Source organism: Oncorhynchus mykiss, chromosome 2 (genome assembly GCF_057628025.1).
Source record: "Oncorhynchus mykiss isolate SJ-2025 chromosome 2, ASM5762802v1, whole genome shotgun sequence".
NCBI classification, from domain to species: Eukaryota; Metazoa; Chordata; class Actinopteri; order Salmoniformes; family Salmonidae; genus Oncorhynchus; species Oncorhynchus mykiss.
Window position 1 is genome coordinate 32,682,501 of NC_143023.1, and position 17,571 is coordinate 32,700,071.

Genomic DNA, 17,571 nt, shown 5'->3' on the forward strand with positions numbered 1-17,571 from the left:
TTGTATTGGTCATTATATTAGCTGTCCTGCTTTGTCTGGATTGCTGTGGGTAAAAATAATTGATAACAATAAAGAGATCATTTTCCGTTCAAGCATTTTGTTTTGTTGCTCATAATAGGCCTACACAACTCATTGTTCCTAGACAGTGTTATTGTATTTTACTTTTCAGTTGTTTTTCTTTTGCTTTAAAAAAAAAATGTACTCAAATCAACTCTGAATGCCATAATTAAATGTCTCCTTTTAATTTGACATTGTATTTCTTTTTTTGTTTCATTACCCAGTTACATTGAAAATCAAGCCGACCTGGAGAACATCACAGAAGTAGACCTTGCCAATTATAGAGAGTTGAAGAATCTGTGAGTAACCTTGCATAATTTGAAATATGTACAGTATTTTTCTAAAGCTGTATGATAATGTGTTTGTAGATGTCTGTTTGTATGACTGCATGACATGCATACATATGCTAAATGTTGTTCTACAATACATCTAGCAGTTGATTTGATTGACTTGGCTTTAAATGTTTGGTTGGTCCTGTCATTGAGTGAGTGGTCTTCTCTACACTCCACCTTGTAGTACATAATCCCTCCCTATTCATCCTCTCCAATGTGCCCTCTACCTTGTTATAGCAATCTGCAGTACTAAACGTTACAACTCAACATTTCATTCCCTTTATGGCTCTTTCAATCAAGGGGGTAAACCTCCTGTGTTGCACATTAGCCATTATTCTGCACCATAACCTGCAGTCCTGTACAGCCATTTCGTTTCAATCATTCTTCTGAGTACCTTACCACTACCGTGTTCAAAGAAAGGAAATGGTCTGGCGCTAACTAATACAGCTAATACAGACTGGCTAATATACACACTATGGGTTTACTGTGGCTAATTAGTAGCATAATCAGTGATTCACACTTCCTGTTCTGTCTTTTGTTTGTCTGTTGTGTTTCTACCCCCCAGCACGGTCACGTTCTGCAGGCTGGCGTACATCTCGGCGAATGCTTTCCAACACAACCTCAAGCTCCAAAATGTGTAAGTGTCCTTGGCTTTACAGAGGGATTGTCTTTCCTTGTCATGTCTCGACCCATGCTTGGGTCAGGCTCTTTGTTGCTGTCAATTAAGGGGAAGCCTCCCGAGCCTTGAGATCTTGAGCTTATTGTTCAGCAGAGGCACTGCAAAAATATAACAATTGCATAACAACAGATTTCTGCTGAAATATAGATTGAAATGACTGAAATGTAATCATAATTCATTTGATACCATTTTATTCAACAATGACACTGTGTAAGTTATTAAGGCACAGAATGCATTGATGTAGTATCAGAGGCTCAACAGTAGTGGGTCTTACCTCAGATTCTTACCTCAGATTCTTACCTCAGATTCTTACCTCTTTAACAGTGTGTTACATTTGTTTTACAAGAAACATGCCATTTCAATTTAAAGTTAAAAGGATTGGGTTGACACAATGTAGACCAACCTGTTTTTACAAATGTAGTCACTATCAATGCACCAGATATGGGACCACTTTTAGCATATTGAAATGACTTGGATTCCTCTTGTTAGAACGTTTGAATCAACCATATTAGAAAAACAAACACTGATGGGTGAATTGTAGATTATTTTTCTGATGTTTGTGTTTCTAACTCTGTGATCCAAACTTTCCCACAAATGGAATCCTTCAACTACCTTCTAAAGACACACCGTACAGCACACTGAAAAACAACAACTACAAACTAACATTAGTGTTGCCCATATGTAGTGTTGGGGAGTAGTGAACTACACATTGTTCAATTAGTAATTTAAATACATTTAGCAGTAACTGGGTTGTAGTTAAACTAAATTCAAATCTTGGTAGTGTTTCCAGTAGTCAATGCCATTTGAATCATGAAGCGGGGTAGCTAACTACTGGAACTACATACAACTTTTTTGGGCGAAAATAAAACAAAATATGGGTGAAGTAGGCAAGAATTTCCTTACTTTTTCGTCATCAGACCTCCCTAATTCTCACTTAAAACATTGTTTTAGTTTTTAACAGGATAACAACTAAAACTGTGGTTGGTAATATAACCTCTTAATTCTGTTAACATCTGACCCCAGAGTGAACTGTTATTGAAATTTGTAGTCTATGACATTTCCGACTTAGATATGTTAATTTCCACACAAAGTAGTTTGGATGTAGTGAACTACTTTTTCAAAGTAACTTTAGTTAAGCAAACTATGTTTATCTTAACGGTAGCTTAACTTCTTACAGTGTGAAGTAATTGGTAGCTTGGTAAACAATATTTTCAGAGTAGCTTCCCCAATACTGCCTGTATCCATGGCAATCATCCCTCCATCAGTAGCTGACCCTTATCTCCACCATCTTGTCCTCATCATCTTACTAAACGTGTGTGACATGTCCGATGTTGTTCATCTGAAAGACAGGCGGTTTGGGAGGAGGAGGGGGTGTAGTGGGAAGGGCTCTGAAAGGGGTTCAGGGTTGGTGGTGGGTTGGTGGGGCGGGGGGTTCTGGCGAAATCGGAGAAGACTTCCACCAGTCACCATTTACTCGCTCATTTTGGTGGATTATCGACAACTGCTGCATAATAAATACACTCCACTAAGGGTCCATTATCGCTTAATCAATATTTCAAAGAGGGGGCTGTGGGGTGTAACAGATGTGTGTCACCCAAAACGGGTGAGAACATGGGGGGGGGGGGGGGGGGGGCTCTGATACTGTACCCCCTTCCTTGATCCTTAAGATATTTAAGCAATAAGGCCCAAGGAGGTGTGGTGTATGGCCAATATTCTACAGCTAAGGGTCGTTTGTACGCACGACGCAACGCATGGTATATTGGCCAAATATCACAAACCCCCGAGGTGCCTTACTGCTATTATAAACTGCTTACCAACGTAACTAACTACTACTATGTTTTGTCATACCCATGGTATACGGTCTGATATACCATGGCTGTCAGCCGATCAGCATTCAGAGCTCGAACCACCCAGTTTATAAATTAAGATGCTAGGAGCAGCTGCCATTCCCGGCCATCTTCCCTCCCCCTGTGGCCTGGGAGGAATCGAGCTGGTAATAGATAAGCCCCAATGGCTAACCCATCTGACATGAACTTTTGGGAGCAAGGAAAACAAATAATTGAACCCCTGCTGGCCCCCATTGGCCCTGCCAGAGTGAATATGTATCGGTTGCATGAGCGGGCTCCCCAGTGTGGTCCGCTGTCATCTTCTGAGAGGTTTTGTTTACACCCTCTGTCAGCACAGACGCATTTCAGAGCAGTCATGGTGATCTGCAGCACGTTTAAAGAGATGCAATAGGGATACATAGGGGATAGCATATCTTAGCAGTGATGTGCCTCAGGAATCCGCTGCAAATCGCCCGCAATATTTCATATTTTTGATCAAATTAATTAACCTCATACTCCTAATACACAGTATTTGATATAGTAGAAACCTGTTCTCCTTTCTCCTCTTACAAGTACAAGCAGCATCATCAGGCCAATATAACTCGAGCACTCTAGTAGTGATCGATGGCCAAGTATAGCGCCCACCGTCTCAGAGAAGTGTTTGGGCTAATCACCTAATGTACAGAACGGTGAGACAAGGTGCGCCAATGACGTTTGTGAATGTAGCACTTGATGTAAAAAAGACTTGCCTGGGTAATTGAGCAGAGTACATTTGGAGCCACTAATGTGTCCACCCAGAGAGTAATTCTAAGTAGGTCCGCATTGTTCTGCAGTGAGTGAACATATCATGGGATTAGTTCAGTATGATTTATTTCAACAACATAAACACACACATTTTACAAAACCATCTCTCCAGATGAATGTTTATTTACTTCACCCCCCCCCCCCCAAAAAAAAAATATTATAGATAAGACAAAAAAAAGTCTATCACAGACTTTTTGTCCTCATTATGGCAGCGTTTTGAGACAGCAACAGGTGTCAGACGCGCAGTAGAACAGAAACACTCATTTGAATAGATATAACAAAGACGTGTGTAAACATAACAAGCAGCCAGGCTGTAGTGACTGCTGATTGTTTGTGCGTGAATGTGAGGACTCTTGACACGTTGGACGTACAAAGACGAGCATGTGGAGACAGTGCAAAAACAAAATGGCCTCTTTTGCTTTAAATATTGAGCTGTTTGCCGTGCACAGACCATTCTCATGCAAAACTCAACATGGGTGAAACGAGGGTGGGGAATCATAGGCTCAACAACAAATTGTATAATACTGTATTTAGATTTTTTTTGCCATTTATATGCTGAATGTCCTGTTGGATGGATGTTGTCTCCTTATTGTGTCACACAGAAACCTGGCATCTAACTCCCTGGAGCATATCAGTTGGAAGGTGTTCCATTTTCTTCCCCTGCTCAACCTGTGAGTAAAACACCACTCAGAACATCACTTCTGTACTCTCTTCAACTAGTCAACCTGTGACTGAACTATCAACTCAAAGATGGTCACTTTGTATGAGCAAAATAGACCCATTCCACTCTGTTTTGGAACTGATTGCAGAGAATTTTCAACACTTATTTCACTGATGAATTATTTTCTATATTGAGTTTTTTCTCTCTATTCACTCTATTAATTCTAGAATGTTCTATTTGCTGTGTGCATCTTTGATAATAATGACCTCGAATACTTTGTATAGACCTTTAGAAAGAACAAGAAGGTTACACAATTGAGAGAAAACTTTCGGACAAAAGAGACCGATTTTCTCTGTGTTCTCTTTCAGGGTTTTGAGGGACAACCCCCTTGAATGCTCCTGTGATATCCATTGGCTGCAGCAATGGCAGCTTAACGACCACAGTGACCTCGACAACCAACCGCTACAATGCTTCTCAAATGGCCATGCCCTACAGTTAGACTCCTTAGAGATGGAGAATTGCAGTGAGTTGAATTGATCGATTTTTACTCAGTTTAGAGATAAAAATGTCATTTTACTTTATTATTACTAAGTAATATATGCATGAATAGCATATACACGTATAGTTCAAACATTGTAGAAATAGTCTGACAAGGCTTTATTAGACTTAATTGCATTAGTGGCATTGCTGATTGGATTGCTATTAAATGTCATTATCAACATTTAGTACCCCAGGCCAAACCATAGAGTTTCCAACCCATTCTCGGTCCATTGTTTTGCAGCTGTACCGGATGTCGCCATTGTCCATGCCAACACCAAGGTCCAGGAGGGAGGCAACCTGACATTTGTGTGTCAGGTGACAGGAGTGCCCATGCCTGTAGTGAGGTGGCGCACGAATAAACTGCTGTCTCGCTATACTGTACAGGTACTGAGTGATGATGTCACGTGGACATACTGATTGGGGAAAACCAGCTAGATCAGTGTTTTTTCTGAGATATCGCACAATGCACTTTTTGTTCCCCTCAATATGCCTAACATATGTTCAACATATGTTCAAATACAAACTAGTAACAGGATCGGGGTCATATATGAAGGAATATTCAGAACTATAAATAAAATAGAATTATGGTGTGTTTAGGTTTCCTTATTGTGTACATTGTCATAATCATTCAGACTCTTCTTGCATCTCAGATGTCTCCATGATTGTTGTAAACTGTAATGTGTAGCTAAACCCATGTTGTCCTCTGGGTCTTGTTCCATCTGCAGGAGAGGTTCTGGGGCTCCACTTTGGAGCTGGAGTTGCAGCTGTGGAATATGTCCTCAGAAGACAACCTGCACAACTTGACCTGTGAGGCAGAAAACCGGGCCGGGCCTGGGGAAGAGAAAGTGACGTTGGACATTGAATGTAAGTGCCAACGAACTATTAAAGCTGTCAGGGTGTTGAAAGCTGAAAGACTCAGTGAGAGCTGTCATACTGCAATGAAAGCAGGGGAGGTAGAGGGAGAGAGAAATGGTGTCAATTTTCCTATCGCAGCAATGTTTATAGCCAGACATTCATTCCCCAGAATGAAATACTTTGTATTAATAATTGTGGCAAAAAATAAGCCCTCACTTTGCTTTAATATGCCACAGGTCTTTCGTTTCGATTGTTATTGTTATCAGTTGTCACTCAATACTACATTACTACAGTAGGGATTTTAGCATGTAAATCTTGGTGGAGCAAACATTTATGCTTAATGCATACCAGCAAAGCCACTACATAACACAACACTAAACAATACATTCATTTCACTATAACGGTGACAAACGGTGCTCACAAACTGTTAAGAGTCTTCTGTTCCAACAGCAGAGTTTTATTTTCAGCACCATGGAGTGAATCCTTACCACCGCTACACCTGGCTATCAGCAGAGGCTTGTCTGGCAGCCAAACAGTTCATTCAGCCTCATAAGCGGATAAGAGCCCATCCATAATTTCGATAAAGACATTAACGAGCCAGCTAAGACGGACGTTGTCAATGTAACTATTTGTTCAACACTTTTGAAATGTACCGCGACAGAATTCAGAACATACAGTGCCTTGCGAAAGTATTCGGCCCCCTTGAACTTTGCGACCTTTTGCCACATTTCAGGCTTCAAACATAAAGATATAAAACTGTATTTTTTTGTGAAGAATCAACAACAAGTGGGACACAATCATGAAGTGGAACGACATTTATTGGATATTTCAAACTTTTTTAACAAATCAAAAACTGAAAAATTGGGCGTGCAAAATTATTCAGCCCCCTTAAGTTAATACTTTGTAGCGCCACCTTTTGCTGCGATTAGAGCTGTAAGTCGCTTGGGGTATGTCTCTATCACATCGAGAGACTGACATTTTTTCCCATTCCTCCTTGCAAAACAGCTTGAGCTCAGTGAGGTTGGATGGAGAGCATTTGTGAACAGCAGTTTTCAGTTCTTTCCACAGATTCTCGATTGGATTCAGGTCTGGACTTTGACTTGGCCATTCTAACACCTGGATATGTTTATTTTTGAACCATTCCATTGTAGATTTTGCTTTATGTTTTGGATCATTGTCTTGTTGGAAGACAAATCTCCGTCCCAGTCTCAGGTCTTTTGCAGACTCCATCAGGTTTTCTTCCAGAATGGATAGAGCCAAATACAGGACCATCTTCCCATCAATTTTAACCATCTTCCCTGTCCCTGCTGAAGAAAAGCAGGCCCAAACCATGATGCTGCCACCACCATGTTTGACAGTGGGGATGGTGTGTTCAGGGTGATGAGCTGTGTTGCTTTTACGCCAAACATAACGTTTTGCATTGTTGCCAAAAAGTTCCATTTTGGTTTCATCTGACCAGAGCACCTTCTTCCACATGTTTGGTGTGTCTCCCAGGTGGCTTGTGGCAAACTTTAAACGACACTTTTTATGGATATCTTTAAGAAATGGCTTTCTTCTTGCCACTCTTCCATAAAGGCCAGATTTGTGCAATATACGACGGATTGTTGTCCTATGGACAGAGTCTCCCACCTCAGCTGTAGATCTCTGCAGTTCATCCAGAGTGATCATGGGCCTCTTGGCTGCATCTCTGATCAGTCTTCTCCTTGTATGAGCTGAAAGTTTAGAGGGACGGCCAGGTCCTGGTAGATTTGCAGTGGTCTGATACTCCTTCCATTTCAATATTATCGCTTGCACAGTGCTCCTTGGGATGTTTAAAGCTTGGGAAATCTTTTTGTATCCAAATCCGGCTTTAAACTTCTTCACAACAATATCTCGGACCTGCCTGGTGTGTTCCTTGTTCTTCATGATGCTCTCTGCGCTTTTAACGGACCTCTGAGACTATCACAGTGCAGGTGCATTTATACGGAGACTTGATTACACACAGGTGGATTGTATTTATCATCATTAGTCATTTAGGTCAACATTGGATCATTCAGAGATCCTCACTGAACTTCTGGAGAGAGTTTGCTGCACTGAAAGTAAAGGGGCTGAATAATTTTGCACGCCCAATTTTTCAGTTTTTGATTTGTTAAAAAAGTTTGAAATATCCAATAAATGTCGTTCCACTTCATGATTGTGTCCCACTTGTTGTTGATTCTTCACAAAAAAATACAGTTTTATATCTTTATGTTTGAAGCCTGAAATGTTGAACGCAAAGTTCAAGGGGGCCGAATACTTTCGCAAGGCACTGTAGGTAGTTCTTAGAGTATTCTCTCTGTACACAAATTCAGAACAGTAGGATAAATAAACGGGGCATATATATCTACAGTGCATTCAGAAAGTATTCAGACACCTTGACTTTTTCCACATTTTGTTACGTTACAGCCTTACTGGGGTGGCAGGTAGCCTAGTGGTTAGAGCTTTTGGCCAGTAACTGAAAGGATGCTGGATAGAATCCCTGAGCTGACAAGGTAAAAATCTGTCATTCTGTCCCTCAACAAGGCAGTTAACCCACTGTTCCTAGGCCGTCATTGTAAATAAGAATTTGTTCCTAACTGACTAAATAAAAAAATTACATGATTCTAAAATTGATTTTACTCATCAGTCTACACACAATACCCCATAATTCCCCCTTAAGTAAAAACAGTTTTTTTTGACATGTTTACACATTTATAAAAATAAAATAACTGAAATATCACATTTACATAAGTATTCAGACCCTTTACTCAGTATATTGTTGTAGCACATTTGGCAGCGATTACAGCCTCAGGTCTTCTTGCGTATGACGTTACAAGCATGACACACCTGTATTTGGGGAGTTTCTCCCATTCTTCTCTGCAGATCTTCTGAAGCTCTGTCAGGTTAGATGGGGAGCGTTGCTGCACAGCTATTTTCAGGTCTCTCCAGAGATTTTCGATCGGGTTCAAGTCTGGGCTCTGGCTGGGTCACTCAAGGACATTCAGAGACTTGTCCCGAAGCCACTCATGCGTTGTCTTGGCTGTGTGCTTAGGGTCGTTGTCCTGTTGGAAGGTGAACCTTCACCCCAATCTGAAGTCCTGACCGCTCTGGAACAGGTTTTCATCAAGGATCTCTCTGTACTTTGTCAAGGGGTCTGAATACTTTCTGAATGCACTGCATACAGTATTTATACAGCTTGGAAAATTACAGGAAATTATGTCAAAGCTTTAGAAGCTTCTGATAGGCTAATTGACATCATTTGAGTCAGTTGGAGGTGTACCTGTGGATGTATTTCAAGGCCTACCTTCAAACTCAGTGCCTCTTTGCTTGACATCATGGGAAAATCAAAAGAAATCATCCAACACCTCAGAAAAAAATTTGTAGACCTCCACAAGTCCGGTTCATCCTTGGGAGCAATTTACAAACACCTGAAGGTACCACGTTCATCTGTACAAACAATAGTACGCAAGTATAAACACCATGGGACCATGCAGCCGTCATACCGCTCAGGAAGGAGACCCATTCTGTCTCCTAGAGATGAACGTACTTTGATGCGAAAAGTGCAATCAATCCCAAAACAACAGCAAAGGACTCTGTGAAGATGCTGGAGGAAACAGGTACAAAGTATCTATATGCACAGTAAAACGAGTCCTATATAGACATAACCTGAAAGGCCTCTCAGCAAGGAAGAAGCCACTGCTCCAAAACCAGCATAAAAAAGCCAGACTATGGGGACAAAGATCGTACTTTTTGGAGAAATATCCTCTGGTCTGATGAAACAAAAATAGAACTGTTTGGCCATACTGACCATCGTTATGTTTGGAGGAAAAAGGGGGAGTCTTGCAAGCCGAAGAACACAATCCCAATCGGGAAGCACTCGGGTGGCAGCATCATGTTGTGGGGGTGCTTTGCTGCAGGTGGGACTGGTGCACTTCACAAAATAGATCATGAGGGAGGAAAATTATGTGGATATATTGAAGCAACATCTCAAAACATCTGTCAGGAAGTTAAATCTTGGTTGCAAATGGGTCTTCCAAATGGACAATGACCCCAAGCATACTTCCAAAGTTGTGGCAAAATGGCTTAGGGACAACAAAGTCAAGGTATTGGAGTGGCCATCACAAAGCCCTGACCTCAATCCTATAGAAGATTTGTGGGCAGAACTGAAAAAGCGTGTGCAAGCAAGAAGGCCTACAAACCTGTAGGCTCTGTCAGGAGGAATGGGCCAAAATTCACCCAATTCATTGTGGGAAGCTTGTGGAAGGCTACCCGAAACGTTTTACCCAAGTTAAACAAGTTAAAGGCAATGCTACCAAATACTAATTGAGTATATGTAAACTTCTGAACCTCTGGGAATGTGATGAAAGAAACATAAGCTGAACTCAATCATTCTCTCTACTATTATTCTGACATTTCACATTCTTAGAATAAATTGGTGATCCTAACTGACCTAAGACAGATAATCTTTACTAGGATTAAATGTCAGGAATTGTGAAAAACTGAGTTTAAATGTATTTGTCTAAGGTGCATGCAAACTTCCGAGTTCAAATATATATGTATATATATACAGTATCGATCAAAAGGTTGGACACACCTACTCATTCAAGGGGTTTTCTTTATTTTTACTATTTTCTACATTGTAGAATAATCGTGAAGACATCAGAACTATGAAATAACACATGGAATCATGTAGTAACCAAAAAAGTGTTATACCAAACAAATAAACCAAACAAATATACAAAATGTTTTAGATTTTAGATTCTTCAAAGTAGCCACCCTTTGCCTTGATAACAGCTTTGCACACTCTTGGCATTTTCTCAACCAGCTTCACGAGGAACGGATTTCAATTAACAGGTGTGCCTTGTTAAAAGTTAATGTGTGGAATTTTTTTCCTTCTAAATACGTTTGTACCAATCAGTTGTGTTGTAACAAGGTAGGGGTGGTATACAGAAGATAGCCCTATTTGCTAAAAGACCAAGTCCATATTATGGCAAGAACAAGTCAAATAAGCAAAGAGACATGACAGTCCATTTTTACTTTTAGACATGAAGGTCAGTCAATACGGAACATTTCAAGAACTTTGAAAGTTTCTTCAGGTGCAGTCGCAAAACCCATCAAGCTCTATGATGAAACTGGCTCTCATGAGGACCGCCACAGGAAGGGAAGACCCAGAGTTACCTCTGTTGCAGACGATGAGTTAATTAGAGTTACAAATCTCAGAAATTGCAGCCAAATAAATGCTTCACAGAGTTCAAGTAACAGACACATCTCAACATCAACTGTTCAGAGGGGACTGCGTGAATCAGGCCATCATGGTCGAAGTGCGGCAAATGATTCACTACTAAAGGACACCAATAAGAAGAAGAGACTTGCATGGGCCAAGAAACACGAGCAATGGACAATAGACCGGTGGAAATTTGAGATTTTTGGTTCCAACCGCCGTATCTTTGTGAGACGCAGAGTAGGTGAATGGATGATTTCCGCATGTGTGGTTCCCACCGTTAATCATGGATGAGGAGGTGTGATGGTGTGGGGTGCTTTGCTGGTGACACTGTCTGTGATTTACTTAGAATTCAAGGCACACTTAACCAGCATGGCTACCACAGCATTCTGCAGCGATACGCTTTCCCATCGTTTGGGAATATGATTTATTTTTCAACAGGACAATGACCCAACTCACCTCCAGGCTGTGTAAGGGCTATTGACCAATGATAGGGATGGAGTTCTGCATCAGATGACCTGGCCTCCACAATCACCCGACCTCAACCCAATTGAGATGGTTTGGGATGAGTTGGACTGCGGAGTGAAGGAAAAGCAGCCAACAAGTGCTCAGCATATATGGGAATTCCTTCAAGACTGAAAGCCTGAAAGCATTCCAGGTGAAGCTGGTTGAGAGAATGCCAAGAGTGTGCAAAGCTGTCATCAAGGCAAAGGGCGGCTACTTTGAAGAATCTAAAATCTAAAATATATTTTGTATATTTGTTTAACACTTTTTTGTTTACTACATGATTCCATATGTGTTATTTCATAGTTTTGATATCTTCACTATTATTCTACAATGTAGAAAATAGTAAAGAATAAAGAAAAACCCTTGAATGAGTAGGTGTGTCCAAACTTTTGACTGGCACTGTATATGTATATATTTTTAGCTAAACAGGTGGGGCTCAAAACAGGTGACTCTGCCTCACCTGCCCTGAATGACGAGTTGCCACAGCATTAGTAATACATCACTGTAACGTTACATTGGTGATGCATTATTTTTATAGTTGCATTTTTCTCATTTATCAACCCTACACGGACAAAGACCTCAAACAGATGACAGAACAAAACAGACATCTGATTATAGAAGAGACATTATACTGTCAGAGACTGTGGTTTTGCCTTAGCCCAGCTTCGCTACTGAAAAATATCTGAATTGTGATGCCACAGAAGAGAGTGTGTTGATGCATTGGCAATACATTACAGTAAATATTGGCCAAACAATATCATTTCACCAACTCAGTGACACTCATTGGAAAATAAATCCCAAAAAGAGTTGCAGCCAAATGCATGAGCATCGAGGGACAGTTAATGAACGTAGGGAGGAAAATGGGCTGATAAGCGTGGTAAGATTCGATAAGAGCCCCAGCTAATGGACTTCTCCCTCCTACTCCGGAACACAGTATTCATCCGGAGTGATTGGCAGCCTGTAAGTGCGTTAGCGCGGCTAATCTATCAACATCAGTCCCCCTGGTGGATGGACACTCATTAACCGCTAGCCTTTAATTACCCTTAATTAGCTCCCCGATCAGTGCGGTGTTTACAGCCAGGGCTCTGCTCTGTTGAGTGGCTGGTCTGACCACTTCCTGTGATTCAGGCGATTGGTGCTGCAAGGGCAGCATCCGTTCAGTAATATATATAAAATAAACTTGTTTGGGAAAAGGTTTTTCAAAATGAAAATATAGACTACACCCTAGAAACTGATTAGAAGACTCAATCAAACAAATCTAATCTACGAAGAAAACATTTAACGGTGAACTATAATTTATTATTTCATTTCATACAGAGTTCAACAAAACTCATATTGTGCTCTTTTCTAACTCACTATTACCTAAATTGGGGACATTAAGTCAAACCTGATGGATTGTGCTAATTGTGCTATTTCTTTGCCGTCCATGACTGTCTTTAGCATCTCTTTTCAGAGATAATCTCAAGAGGAAAGAGACAAATGCCTTGGTATCCCTTTAGCACAGCATTTTCTGCAGTAGGGTCATAGGTTAAGAGCAGTGGAATGGTCGGTGGAAATTGTCAGAGTGAGGGGTCTCTCTGCATCAGCATAGTCTTCGATCTAAAGAAGCCATTTCCTGAGGCTTCTTGTCGGCTCCGTGCTTCCAGGTAGCTCTTGTGGTTAGGGGCCCTAACAAAACCTGGATTCATTATTCATACCAGGTCAACAGGTTGACAGTGCAGATGGAGAACATTGATTCATGGAAACTCATAGGAGGAACCTATAGGGCGCTTGGATGAGGCTGTACCTTCTATTGACCAACCAATAACTTTGTCTGAAACAGGTTGGATGTGGTAAACTGAAAATTCAGTACAAAGAGATCATTTATGTGTAGATAACTATGGTCATAGCTTTGTGGATAATTATTTCAGCTAAATGTGATCTCATTCTAATATCATGTTCAATGATTTACACACATTTATTATCAACGATTTTGAGGGTATTGCTCACTGTACAGCGGGTTGACCAATGTTCTGAATTCAGAAATAGCCTTTGTTTCACCTTATCGCCTTACTCATTCACACATCCTAATGGACCACATCTCATGTCTTCCATCCAGTTCCATCCAAAATCATATTCCTGCACAACGCTGAGCAACAGCACCACTGGTGTTTCCCCTTTAAGGTGGATGGGAACCCTGAGCCAACCATCCGCTGGCTTTTCAACGGCTCCAACCTGACCGAGGGCCTTTACACCTACACACAGTTCATTCCCGACTCGGACGACGGCTCTGTGAAGCACGGTTGTCTATTTCTCAACAAGCCCACCCACCTGAACAACGGCCTCTACACCATCATCGTGGGGAACAGACTGGGCGTGGACCAAGCCACGGCCACAGGGATGTTCATGGACAACCCCTTTGACCCCTTTGATCCTGAGGGCATCATCCCAGGTGATTGTCTGAAATGAAAGGTCATAGAATAATAATAATAATAATAATAATAATAATAATAATAGTAATTGAATAGGATCTCATTGATATTGACCCTCACTATTCACCAACTTGTGTTATGTTAGATACAGTCTCATGTGATTGCATGTTCATTATGTACTGTATACTTAGTCTAAATTTGTCATCCTCTCCTTTTCTTCATGCCAGTCCTTGAAGAAAGTGATCCACGTAAGCCTTTGAGTGTTATTTTGACAGTGATTATTACCTTGTAGAAACAGATAACCTTCTAAACTGTACCTAACGAGAACAAAAAATAGTTATCACAGGTAGTAGAGTGTAAATTACCCAAGATTTTGCTTTCAGACACTCCAAGTATCCCCCCCAACATTTTTTTTATACACTGTGTCAGTGTCTTGCATACTTTATATGTGGTTATCAAGGTGATTTGTGAGTAACGATCCATCATCAATGATTCCTTTTCTGCTCCCTCCAGTTCCCACCAACAAATCTAATGAGGATGTCACTGAGAACACGGAGAGCAGAGTGTTTGGGGTGAGACACCATTCAATGGGTCTGAACCATAGTAATAATATAACATACAGTATGGAATGCTAATGTTTTAGCAAATTTCTGTTATGCTATGCTAAGCTATGTTGATGCTAATTATGTTTCTGTGCAGGTGTCAGTGGCAGTGGGTTTGGCTGTGTTTGCTTGCGCCTTCCTCCTTATTATGGTACTGGTCATCAACAAGTGCGGCCAGCAGTCCAAGTTTGGTATTCACCGTAAGTGACACACTCTACTATGCAATGTGTTTGAAATACCACAGTAGTGTCTGTCGGTTGTCATTTTGAACAAGGTATAGTCTCCTTTACTCAGAGGGTAAGCAACACGTTACTTGGGATTTCATTGAAGACAGGTACGAAACAACCTGAGATGGGTTAGCTGTTCTCAAAACACCTCAGTTGTTAGAAAGTGAAGGGTTGAGACTGAATTCTGACATTTCCCTGTCTGGATAATTCAATAAGAGACAACCCCAGGAGAATATGACATTTTGCCAACTGTAAAGACTCTGAAAACGCATATCCATTCCAAACTGAAACAACCAAAAGCCAGCATCAATGCCAACTCATTCATTTCGTTATCACATTGGAATTGCCAATAGTTCCGCAGAAAGCATTGTATTCCTTTCTATAAGTAATTCACATGAGGCCAGGCAAAATAGGGTTACCGCCAGGCTGTAACTTTGCACACTGTCAGCCCAACAGCTGGGTTAGAGTGCCTTAATTACAGCAGTGAACGGCGTCAGGAGCCCCTAGCAGCAGCTTTGGCCATTAAAGAAGACTGATGGAGACCAGCTCCTGTAGGCGTGATAGGTCCTCTCGGACCCCCCCCCCCCAGAAAGTGCCTAAGTGGGTCTGATTGCCTAAGTGGGCCCCCCTCCTGGCCAACTCGTTTCCCCTCGCTTGCTGCCATCCACCATTTTCTATCAGGGGCTCTGGGGGTTCTGTGGTTTTCTCGTTGAGTGGGTTTTACGATTGTTAATACTGTCTGCAGAAAATACAGCAGTTGCTTACTGCTCCGACGTCCACTTCCAACATTTGAACAATGCATCCATAAATTGCTGGAAAATAAATGGATGTATCACATTCAGGTCTCTCTCTCTCTCTCCAGGTTCATCTGTCTTGGGAACAGAGGATGATCTTGCTGTGTCACTGCGTTTCATGAACTTTGGGACCAGCCCTCCTTCCTCTGACGACTCTGGCATGTCCAGCTTTGTGGAGAACCCCCAGTACTTCTGTGGCATCTTCAAAGACAAAGACATGTGTGAGTGGAATCGGCATACAACTAGGGACTGGATACGTGCTAACTTCATTATGATTGCATTTCATATCTACCATGTTTTTCCTAGATAAAGTTGGTAATGCAGTGATCTTTCAATGTTTTATAAGGCCCAATGTTAAAAGCCTTTCTCTTTGTATGTACAGGTGTGCAACACATCAAAAGACAGGATGTAGTTCTGAAGTGGGAATTGGGTGAGGGGGCGTTTGGCAAAGTCTACCTGGCAGAGTGTGCCAACCTCAGTCCGGACAGTGACAAAATGCTGGTGGCCATCAAGGTATGCATGAGACTTCCATCCATGGCCACACTTTCAGAGGTGCATTACATGAAGTTTAGACCTCCTAAACATGATGATGTCATATCCTCCCGTGACTGTGTTTCTCTGTGGTCAGACTCTGAAGGATGCCAATGAGTCGACCCGGCAGGACTTCCAGAGAGAGGCTGAGCTGCTCACAGTGCTCCAGCACCAGAACATTGTTCGCTTCTATGGAGTGTGTACAGACGGAGAGCCACTGGCGATGGTGTTTGAATACATGAGACATGGAGACCTCAACCGCTTCCTCAGGTATGGAAAAGAAACAGAACCTCCTACTTAAATCCCCACAGGGATAACCTCATGGCCGCCCATGCTAACCTTCCCCTGTTAACTTCTACTTATTAGCTTCAGCATGGCAACTATTTAGAAGCCGAGGGTTTTGTTCTAACATCTTTGCATCGTTGTGTCCACTGCTCTTCAGCAAAGCCACTTAATTGACCTTGATGAACCACACAAATGCAACTGTTTCTATGCCAAGCCACACTTGTAGACACCATCGTCCTCGCTGCTCTACCTTGTTGTGTTCCCAAGGCAATAACCCACTTGGGGTGGACTACATGGACCAACAATGTGTTGGAGTGGTTAAGGACACTTAGTTGGGAGAGTACCAAATCATTTCTGTGATCTGGGATGACTGAATATGTGATTTTAGATGCGTTTCGGATATCATATCATTGAAGATGTCCACGCCGACCGCAGAACTTCTCGTAGCCTGTCTACACTCTGAAGTTCTAAAGACAAGTCTGGTCCAACATGGATGCAGGAGATATGTTCACTGAGCACTCAGACAGAGCACCACGTTGATACTGCAGATGACCACTCATGCTGCACCTGGGACGTACTCCGAGACACCATTGGAACAGACATAGACAGTGTATGTCTGCCACTGCCAGGTGTCCAGTGGGGCCAGACTGGGAATGGAGACTCAATGTGCACACAGACACAGCCCACACTATCCAGATTCATGGATAGATGGAAATCACATTTCCAAGCAGACAGAATGGATGTGTGTCTCTTGGCCTATGAGGCAGCTGCTCGTCTACCCTACCACCTGCCTGTTAAACTAATAGTGATAGAATAGATAACTTCCTGCAAGTGACACATTTCTATTAGGATTGATGGACACATCGAGGAGCTTATTGGGAGTGAGCTACAAGTCAGAGTGGGTGGGGTGGATGCCATATTGAGAGAAACTGTGGAACGTTTGAAGAGTAAGGCTATCATGCATCTCGGAATCAAATTATTCCAAATGAATGCGAGGCGTATAACAAGCCTTATGTTTCCTATTAACCATTTGTTAAGTTGTTTTGTTATGGCTTGGTCTCTAGCTGACCGCCTCTATTACACTTAAAAGATCTCGTATACATCCAACATGTTCCATCTGCAGATTGCATGCAGTAATCATCCATCTGGTCACTGTATGTTGATATTGCATCACTAGGTTGGTGCAAAAGTTCATGCATCCAAGGACCAATCAGAAGCCTAAATTAATCTGGGAGAGATGGG

General features: G+C 41.7%; 1 protein-coding gene across 2 annotated transcripts in view; it reads left to right on the top strand.

Moving 5' to 3' along the window:
• The window catches only part of ntrk1 (neurotrophic tyrosine kinase, receptor, type 1), a 30,724-nt gene that overhangs the window by 4,692 nt on the left and 8,461 nt on the right, over nucleotides 1–17,571 (top strand). For both annotated transcript variants that reach the window (XM_021559622.3, XM_021559629.3), the window contains exons 2-14: nucleotides 282–356; nucleotides 955–1,026; nucleotides 4,301–4,369; nucleotides 4,728–4,882; nucleotides 5,141–5,283; nucleotides 5,625–5,763; nucleotides 13,578–13,910; nucleotides 14,118–14,138; nucleotides 14,404–14,462; nucleotides 14,590–14,692; nucleotides 15,582–15,734; nucleotides 15,896–16,026; nucleotides 16,142–16,314. In XM_021559622.3, coding sequence (XP_021415297.1) covers nucleotides 282–356; nucleotides 955–1,026; nucleotides 4,301–4,369; nucleotides 4,728–4,882; nucleotides 5,141–5,283; nucleotides 5,625–5,763; nucleotides 13,578–13,910; nucleotides 14,118–14,138; nucleotides 14,404–14,462; nucleotides 14,590–14,692; nucleotides 15,582–15,734; nucleotides 15,896–16,026; nucleotides 16,142–16,314 — 1,626 coding nt within the window. The remainder of the gene's footprint in view (nucleotides 1–281; nucleotides 357–954; nucleotides 1,027–4,300; nucleotides 4,370–4,727; nucleotides 4,883–5,140; nucleotides 5,284–5,624; nucleotides 5,764–13,577; nucleotides 13,911–14,117; nucleotides 14,139–14,403; nucleotides 14,463–14,589; nucleotides 14,693–15,581; nucleotides 15,735–15,895; nucleotides 16,027–16,141; nucleotides 16,315–17,571) is intronic.